Source organism: Crocodylus porosus, unplaced genomic scaffold (genome assembly GCF_001723895.1).
Source record: "Crocodylus porosus isolate Cpor-Errol unplaced genomic scaffold, CroPor_comp1, whole genome shotgun sequence".
In the NCBI taxonomy this organism is placed as follows: Eukaryota; Metazoa; Chordata; order Crocodylia; family Crocodylidae; genus Crocodylus; species Crocodylus porosus.
In genome coordinates, this window is record NW_017728906.1 from 154,203,275 (window position 1) to 154,213,108 (window position 9,834).

The 9,834-nt window shown below is 45.3% G+C and overlaps 1 protein-coding gene across 1 annotated transcript in view; it reads right to left on the reverse strand.

Annotated features, from left to right (window-relative positions):
* LOC109305518 (guanylate cyclase soluble subunit beta-2-like) overlaps window positions 1-9,834 on the reverse strand; it is a 43,918-nt gene that overhangs the window by 7,136 nt on the left and 26,948 nt on the right. Inside the window, exons 12-16 of the mRNA XM_019528512.1 lie at window positions 8,521-8,737; window positions 7,337-7,657; window positions 4,238-4,386; window positions 3,065-3,211; window positions 1,239-1,393 (exon numbers count right to left, since the gene is read on the reverse strand). Coding sequence (XP_019384057.1) covers window positions 1,239-1,393; window positions 3,065-3,211; window positions 4,238-4,386; window positions 7,337-7,657; window positions 8,521-8,737 — 989 coding nt within the window. The remainder of the gene's footprint in view (window positions 1-1,238; window positions 1,394-3,064; window positions 3,212-4,237; window positions 4,387-7,336; window positions 7,658-8,520; window positions 8,738-9,834) is intronic.

Consider the following 9,834-nt stretch of genomic DNA (forward strand, 5'->3'; position numbering starts at 1 on the left):
GCCGGTGGCCGGGAGCCGGCAATAAAAATGGCCGGCTGGAACAGACGGGGCAGGAGTCCGAAGGAGGGACTCGCTGCCGCGGAGACTGAGGCTCCAGGAGGGGTGCGTCATATGGTCCGGTGCGTCTTATGTCCGAAAAATACGGTATGTTAGATCAGATGGCCATTTTTAACGTGATCTAACATCCCCCTAACCACCCCAAATGTATGTATGTGCCCTTACTGTGAAGTAAGAGTATACATATCGACCAAGTGTACTGCAGTCAATTTTTTTAAACAGCATCACAGGCAAGGCCTTGCTGTCAGAAAGGGGGCAGACATTTGACCAGAAAAAAAGGCCAAATACAGAAATGAGCAGCTGATGTGGCACAAAGTGAGCTCTCCTGGAATGTAGAGCACTCCCACAGGACAGTCTGGTGGAGGGGGAGCAGGAGGCTAGGTCTGAAACCCTTGCAAGGGCAGTAAGAAGTCTGATATTTCTTTGCTGTAAATAGTTCTTTATGCAAGTGCTTGTACATAATAATAGAGTTTGCACACCATACACCTCTGCAAAATAGTGTAACAACTACAGTTTTTCCTAGATCTGCATAACAGTCCTTCCACTCAGCACTGCTTGTTGCTTTAGTCTGACAACGCAACCTTAGCTGGGGGTGCACATCTCCTTGCAAAGCTCTGTCTGCAACAATAAAGTCTTATGTGCTTGCTAACAGGCATTTTTTTCTGGGTCCTCCTGGAGCAATGAGTGCCTGTGTGAATTTTGAAGCACACTGTAAGAAAGCATATCCCCTGGTGAAGTGTTTTCAAATTATGAACAAGTGTAAAAATGAAACTGTATCATGCATGCTTTTCTAGCTCAAAAAATTGCCAGCTTAAGTATAAGCTTCAGATCAGGGCTCGGTGTCTATCCTGGGTCTCAGCCAAAGTAGTTAACTATTTGTGTCCTGATGGCATAAGCCTAGGCTGTTCAATTTTGGAGAGGTCAGGGGCTGCTTGTGGCACCTGAGTGAAATCTCTGAGGCATGCACTCCTCAGATTGTGCACTGAAGGGGTGGCCCCACAGCCTCTCCATTGCATAGGCTGCAGTGGTGCTGGTAACCCACAGCTTCCCTGCCTGCTGGCAGTGGCACACAACCCACCACATGGCAACTGGAGAGATGGCTGCCAAGGTCCATGGACTGCCAGTTGGACAGCCCTGGCACAAGCAGAATAGACTCTCCTTATTTAACATTTTTATTCTACCTGAATGCTGTTGGACTGAGGTGGATTTTATTAGGAAGTCCATGACTTTCCATGCGAGAAGCTGTGTTGACAGTATCTCCAAACAAGCAGTACCTGGGCATCTTTTCACCAACTACGCCAGCTAATACAGGTCCTGTGTGGATCCCGACTCTAATCTGTTGGTATAAATACAACAGGAAGTTTGGAAAATTGTATTGGCTCCTCATTCTGACCATCAATAACAGTCAGCTGCCCTTCCCTATCCACCACTCCACTGAAGGGTACTAAGCAGCATCTAAGCAACAGTTCGTGCGCTAGAACTGATCATCAGACATAACCTGTAGTGCATTTTGGAAACTGCTATTCAAAGTCATAGCAAGAGATTATCTTACCGGTTTCCAGAAAATGGAGCTGATATTACAATTCACCCAAATGGTGAAATGAAAGGAGGACTGGCTGAATGTTCTGGTGTTTTCTATATGTTGCATGTCTATCTCTGGCCCTGCTTACAACATTGATAGATAGATAAAGAGAGAAATCTCAGCTGGGCATGAAGTGGGCACAACTCTCTCTGATTTCATGGGAGTGGCACAACCCCCATCAATGGAAACATACTGATAAGGTACTACTGTAATAGGTGTTTAACTAGTGACTACAGGAAAAGGCACTTGTTTCTTAGAGCAATTCTGGTTTGTAAAGGACAAGATTCTCTTGCATCAGAGAACAGATGTGATTAAGTCAGGAAGATATTCACTCTGTGCAAAGGGCAGTAGCCTACTGACTACCAGAAGTTGTATCAACATCTCAGAACAAACTTAACTTCAGTATATCAGACAAGGTCATAGGATCAAAGGTCCACCTGAGCCTAGTATCCCACTGGACTAGCACGGTAAAGGCACAATGGTTTCAGTCTCCAGTGGCACACAAGGGATTTGATGTGGCCAGCATCACATCTAGCAGCCTTGGACTTTTCAGCCTGAATGACCAAGTACACATTTACGGCTTGATTATCCTTGTTTTCCAGGGACAGTCTTTGGCACCAGTCTGGAGTTAGGCTGAAACTCATGCTTCTGGACCCTTCTTAGCAGTCCACCATACATTCACCGCAGCAGATACCCAGTCATGAAATATATCATGCCTTGTCTAGCCACCAATTGGCATAGGATAAAAGTGTTTCCCACTGTCTTAGGGTAAATTAATTCCAGAAAAAATACCAACAGCAAACTGTGGTGCTAGAAGAAGTTCTGAATTATTCTTTATGGTGCACTGTTGCCTCGTGTGCATTTTCTAATACCTTGAAGTCAGTCATCCTTTTAGCTAGTAGTTAATAATGCATTTTAATACTAATGCAGCGGTGATTTGTAAAATTACTTCCTCTTGCTTGACAACCAGAAACAAGTCCCAGCCCTGGTCCTTGTTAAGCAGCTCAGACAGTTGAGAAGCAATGTTGGAATAAATCATGGAGTCATTTTTTTTTAACTTATGCAGGAGTCATTAAGTAACTTGCTAATTATCCATGGACACAGATGCCAGCAATCGAATAGATCCCTAAGTACTCACTCCTGTAAGTTGTCAGTGGGCCTGCTTGCACAGTTGAAGTTAAATGGATGCCTAAATACTCTGCTGAATTCTAGATGAGAGTTTTGGCACTTGCAAGATTGAATCCTGATGGTCAGATTCAGGAAAGCACTTAAATGCATACTTTCCCTTAAGCATATGTTTCAGTTTCATTGCTTTCAGTAAGACTGGAGTTCTTGCTTAAAGCTAAGTGTATGGTCATGCGCTTTGTTGAGTCAAGGCCCAAGTGTAGTATTTTATATCAAACAGTGATTTCAACTGTTCCCTACCTGAATAGGATCTCCGGTGACTGGGTTCATCACTTCTCTGACAGCAATTTGCATACCTAGGGCAAAATTGGCCACTCTTTCTGCATGACTGGCAACAGGTATGGGGACTCCTCCAACCACCATGTATGCATCGCCTATTGTTTCAACCTGATAAACATGGGAAAATGCTGTAATTATTAGGGGCTTGATCAGAAAACCACTGAAACCTATGGGAAAAACCCCGTTGATTTCAATGGACCACAGAACATAACCCAAAAGTCCAGTACCGTGAGGGGCTAAATGCTTTTATCTTCCACTGAAGTATGGAACATATGACAGACCCAAGCATGGATCTAGGAAATGACTGAGTGAACTCCTTGGCCATGTCCACACAAGCGCACACCTTTGTTTCCCTGGTGACAAAAAGCAGTGGCACACCTTGCGCTGCTGCTTCTTGTTCCCTGGGAACACCCGTGCCACACGCCCTCTAGCACTCGACAGGTTATCCTGGGTGAGGTAGGGGAGGCTGGGGCCAGCAACTTTGCTAGTCCTAGCAGCCTTACCTGTGGTTCTGGGCACCTCAGGGAGGTGCAGCCATGGTGTTCCTGCAGCTGGGAGCCTGGCCAGCAGCTGGAGAACAACTCCAGCAGGCCAGGCTCCACTTTGGGTGGCATGTTCTGCTGCCACAAACACTGCCCTGCTTTTTTAAGGTGCAGGTTTTTTTACCTTGGGATCTTCTGGGGTCAACCGTCCCTTCCTCCCCCGCCACAAGGTAGCATGGGGAATGCCTGCATGTGTGGTGTATGGCGCTGCAGACGGGTCTGTGGCGCCACATACCACACATCCACACTCAGCTAGACACGGCCCTTGTGGCTTGTCTTATATATTTTCCAAGTTCTTCAAGAGCAAACTCTTACTTCGTGAATCCTTATGGTGTGGCTGGAATATAGGTAAGTTGCAAAATCCTTATCCTAAAATGTTGACTGTTATATGGGATGATGATTTCACCCCATTCTCTTTCACGGGATAAAAATCCATCATCTTGAATATTCAAAGGGTTCACTTTGTTGTAGCTACCAAGAATTTTTTTTTAATAAGGCAAAAATATGAATAAAGGACTAGCTGCAAGTATGAGAACCAAAATGACAATAAATATCACTACTTTTCCAGAAGACAAATAGTAAGACTGCTTACCTTATAAACCTCATGAACATTGGTTAATCGATCAAACTTTGAATACATTGAATTCAGCATGTTCACTATTTGAATGGGCTCACAGGCAGCACAGATATTTGTAAAAGTCACTACATCACTGAAGAGTATTGTGCATGAATTAAATTCCCCTAAGGGAGAAATCAGATATTTGATAAAGGTTGACAACAGATTTTTGTCATTTACCAAACTAATTCCTATTGACTAATTTAGGATCTCAGTCACCCAGCAGTTTTTCTTATACTTCAACGGGCTTTGAATAAGGGCTTTAGACTACAGAAGCTGGCTTTCTCAAAGAAATCTGAGAGAGTTAAGTACCAAGTTATATTGCTTTTTCTATGGGGTGTATTCCCTTACATTCTGTAGATGCCTCTGAAATGCCAGTATAACTTTTAATATTTAAAGGCATGTGGTCAAAATTGGGAGAATTTTAACCATTTGTTTTCTCTTTTTAATTTGCCCTGTTGACAAATTCCATGCAATTCTTTAAATGGGATTTGACAAAAAAGGGTTTACTCCTTTCCCAGGAATCGGTAGTGAAAGGCAAATACCTCAGAAAAATCCTCACGTTAAGGCTGCACAACTGGAGCTGGAGGGTCTTTTACAACTCCCTGCCCCCTCCCCAAGTATTCCTTTTTCAGAACAGAATTGAAGGCACATTTTTTTTTTTTTAAGAGTAACTTGAATTTCATGCTCACAGTTCTTCACAGTCACATTTTGAAGCTCAGATGCTCTCATTTAACATGTGCCTGTGAGCTGAGGAGTCAGAAGCTCAAAGTTAGGACAGGGGTGGAGTGAGGTCCTTCACTGCACAGGGAGGGTGAGTGGGGGATATGGCAACCACTGGAGACTGCATTGGAGGTGAGGGAAGGAGGAATTAAGTCTTATTTTCCCCCAGCTCTTCACACACTGAAGGCAGCTACTACTGCTGCCACTGCTGCTGTAGCAGTGTCAGCTTCAGCTGCAGCAGTCTCTTAACACGGGTTCCCTGGGAACTGGCCCTGGTGCCCTGTTTGCTCTATCTACCCCCAGATTTGCTACTGAGAAAAGGGCTGTGTCTGCTGTGGCAGAGACTCCCGTGGGGGGCTGCCATGCTATTTGTCCCACTTGCACCCTGCCCTCCAGATACATCGGTAGGCCTGTCTATATGGCTTGGTAGCACAAGGCTGCACTTGCCATTGCAAAGACTCCCAGGGCACCCACTCATAGTCAGGAGCTGGGGCTAGTGTCCCACTTGGACCCCCTTATCACACTGCTGGGTTAGGAGCTGTATTTGATGTCTGTCTGATGGGAGAAGTGAGGAAATGTATTTTGAGCTCACAACTGAGTGTTTGACCAGGAGTTCAGAATTTAAGCATCTTTGAAGTGCTGTGCTAAATGGAACTTCATTAAATCAACCTTCCTTGTTTTAGTAGTCTTCAGATTAAAAACAGTCTACAAGTAATAATTTTGGATAGGCACAGACATTCAAAAAGCCTGAGGTGGAATTGATCCAAGTTGCAGAGTTTTCTGTAAGTGGCGTAGTTTAGATCAGTAGCAAACAGATCGCGCATTCACTCTTTGTGGGGGCAGAGGAAATCTTAGACCGGGTTCCACCATTTTTAAGCCAATGTATGTGCGCCAAATTTCTGTTCTGTTACAAGTATAGACCAGTTTCCAATCACTTATACCAGTAAAACTAATGTCTGTACCTGGTCCTTGCCTTCATGGAAAGCATGACAAATGGCAGCTCTCAGGTCCGGGTCTCATGACAGCCTGCCCACCTGTCTCTATGGGGCAATCCACCCAATCCCACCTGCCATGACTTTGTTGTTACCATATACAGATGGTACATGCGGGAGACTGCTCATTGCTGCCCCGATGCCAGGGGGCACTGTCTGTGGCTCTGACCTCCCTTACACCACTGCCCATTCCTCACATATGGCATCCAGATTAATATTACTCCCAGCCTGACACTGGAGCAAACTGACTCCAAAATTGGGCTCCACACACGCACACATTCACACCACCTCCCCTCTCACAGGAGGCCTCTTCTACTCCCCCCCCATATCTCACGAGGGCCTCTGCCACACTCAACTGCCCTGCTCCTCCTTGAGTGACCCCTCTTGGGCCATCAGGATTTACTACACTCATACTGGCTTTGCCACACAGCCCTTTGGTTCCTGCAAGTTTCCCTATTCTATGTGGGTCAGCCTTATGCCAAACCCTGGGCTAATTTTGCCCCAAGCCTCTCACCAGGCACAATTTCTCATGGGGCTGGCCCTTGCACTGTCCTTCAAGTTTATTCCCATTTGGCCCTACTCAGAACACCCCTTGGGCTGTCCTTCAGGCCTACTCGCACTTCAGCCCTACTCTGTGCAGGGCCTCCCAATGCTCTCCATACTACCTCCTCCGGGGTCTCCAGGACCTCGTATCCCTGCTGGGCTCAGGTGCCTAAAAGTGGGCATACCTGGCCCCCACCACTTCCCCAGCTGCCTCCAAGGCCCACCCAAAGGTGGGGGGCTGGGGTTAAGGCGCCCCTCCTCACCTTTCACCAGGGAGGTCACTAGCCTGGCATTTCCTGGAGACTCCTGTGCCACCAGGAGCCCCACCAGGTCATTCTTCCCCAGCAGGGTTATTTTAGGTTGTGCCCAGGACCAGGAGCCTCCAAACCATCCCCATAAGCTCCTGCCAGGGCAGTTCCTTCTGCAGCTCAGCAAGACAATGTTTCTGCCTCCTCCAGCTGCAGGGAACTGCAGCCTTTATATGGCTTGTCCAAAATGGCTGCCCTCATCGGGCACCTGATAGCTGCCTGCCTCTTCCCTTAAATTGGCAGGCACCCAAAGGTGCCCTGCCACAGTAAGTCAGACCTAGTACTGATTCATAATAGGATTTACCTTTAAAGAACTTCATGATGTTATGTTATCTTTGTGTCTGGCTAATATTTTTAGTCATATTTGCAGAATACCTATGTGTTCTTCCCCAGTATTGAGAAAGAGGAATGCTCTGATAATCATCACTTATAAAGGAAACTGAAAAGTTTTTATGGCCAGCCACATTGGGAGAACTGCAAAAGTATGAATCATAATGAAAAGCCAGTACCTGCCTCCACCTTTTTACCCTCCTTGAGCCGATTGGCCACGTGTTTCGGCAGCATGGCATATAGCAAGGTTTCTGTTTTCTTCTTTTCAGCCTCTAAGTTTTTTGAAAGGATCCTGAGCTCTTCCTTCTTTCTCTCCAACTGGTTGGACAGCTGTATCTCTGCCAGGCGCTGCTGGTTCAGTAGAATGAGGTCCCTAGTTGTGTCATGCTGTGCAATGTCAGAAAGGTGCATTTTTTGTTCCTCCAGCTCTTCTAAACTGCGAAGCTTGGGTGAACACAGGTACATCATGCACTGCAAGGACTCCATCCAGATCATTTGTCCTTCAAATAGAAATACGTAAAAGTGGCAACACCAACACATTCACTCTTACAAATATGCTGCCGTCCAGGTTCCCTGATCAGAAAGTCTTTCCAACTTATATATTAGTCTGAGATAAAACCAACATAAATGTGCTTATTTTCTTCAGATACAATAAATACTACTGTACCCCACACACTTTGGGATGAATCCAGAAGTATTTGGCATTTTTTAAGACTAAAGATGGTCTGGCATACACAGCAGGCACAGACCACCACATATCTGTGAAAAAAACAATATTTGAACTTGATACAAGAAATGGGTGTGTCTAAAAACATAGTGAATGTGAGCTCCCGCTGAAAAACTCACAAGACGTGGAGTGTGGAACACGGATGGCCAGCACAGCAATTGCTGCTGTCCGTGGAAAGCTGACTGTTCCAACGAAGCAAATTCCTCCTGCTGGGATTTTTCTAGTCATCCAGACACTTCATGGGAATAATAACCTGGATGCCACTAAAAAAATCCAACAGGACCCAGTCTAATAACAAATAAGCATAAGAGGGAGGGTTATCAATTGTTCCCAGTGTTAGCTAAACTTCCATTGAAGTCAATGGTAAAACTCTAAGTGTTAGGGAAATGCTGAATGCATTTGAAAGTCTCACACGATGACAACTAGCATTTTAACTGAGCAGCATGTGGTCTACAAGATAAACTTGCCATAAGGGTTGGTCTATATTTGGTAAGCCTTGGTCTAACAATTAGTGGAAAGAATAATCCAGTTTCTTCAATGCAAAAGAAATATTTAAGGCAATTCAGCCTCCTTCAAGCTTGTCACTTGTTCCTCACTACACACAGACAGCAGTAATAAGCACCTATTAGTTGGTACCTTTGAGTTTCAGCCTGGGTTGGTTTCTCCATAGTTCAGGCAACATTTCTCTGCATGCCTTGAGGACAAACTGGCTGTTGATAAACTTCCTGATGCTGACAATGGTGAAAGTAATTTGTGGATGGACTATGGTGAAGTGCTTGTTTAATCGGGTCCCTGACACCTGTAGGCCTGGTACATACTTTTGAATGTTTGTACCTGCCTGCTTGATCCGTAGCTAAAGACAAGGAGGAAAGTTATAAACAAGGGTTAGAGAAATATCTTTCAAATGCAAGAGAAAATACTACTGTGTGTAAGACAAAGAGTTGGTCATTTACAATTCTGGATTGCATAAACATGTGTCTAGTCTTATTCACTTTCCCTATTTCGAAAGAGGCTCCTACCACTGTTGGTATCTTAAGGAAGACTGGCCAAGGCATCAGAAATTCAGTCTGAGCTTCCAGCAAGTACATGCCTCTGGGCAAAGGGGAATAGATCCCACTCAAAAGAAAACAACTTGCAATGGGTTCAAGGACGGGATAGAGACTTCAGGCTGCCAGGACCCTAAGACACTGAAGGAGATGGTGTCCTGTCACCTCCACAGTTGCCAGTATGGGGCAAAGTTAGTGGGACAGACAAATGAATGCAGTTCTGCTCTGAAGTATTCTGGTGAACTTCAGTCCTAATTCTATTGGAGTAAAATGATGCAATTTAAGTACAATTCAACTCAGTTTAAGTAAAGCAGTTCTACATTCACAGCTAATGGGGAGGGAGTAGTGAGGTAGTAGAAAACAGTGCAGGGTGCCCCTAAAGTACTGGAAAACCGCTGCCCACTGCTAACATTGAAGCCAAGTACTCACTTGGTTCTAGTGGGAGAAGTTCTGGTAGCCGGCAAACCACCACTAGCACATCACTAGGCCATGTGCACATCCATGCATTTCTGACAGCTCTGCCTGGCAGGTGTGCTGCCAGAGCCTGAAGTGAACCATGAGAAGACACCAGCTGATGAAGGTAGCAAAGCAGCCAGAAGGAGGCATGTACACATCTCTGTGCATGTATGTACATCTAGGTGTGTCTTCAGCCAATTCCCAGGCAGCAGCAAGCTTTGGCAAAAGAAAAACGACTCTGCTGACATTAGGGAAGGTTCTACCACTGCACGGAAACTCAGCATAGATATACTCAAAGTTCTGCCTGCAAAGCTTTGTAGTGTGGACTAGACCTGACTGTGCAGAGTGAGATGTTTTTCATTTCTACTTTTACTGGTGTAAATATTTCATAGATTTCATAGATATTAGGGCTGGAAGGGACCTCAGAAGATCATCGAGTCCAGCCCCC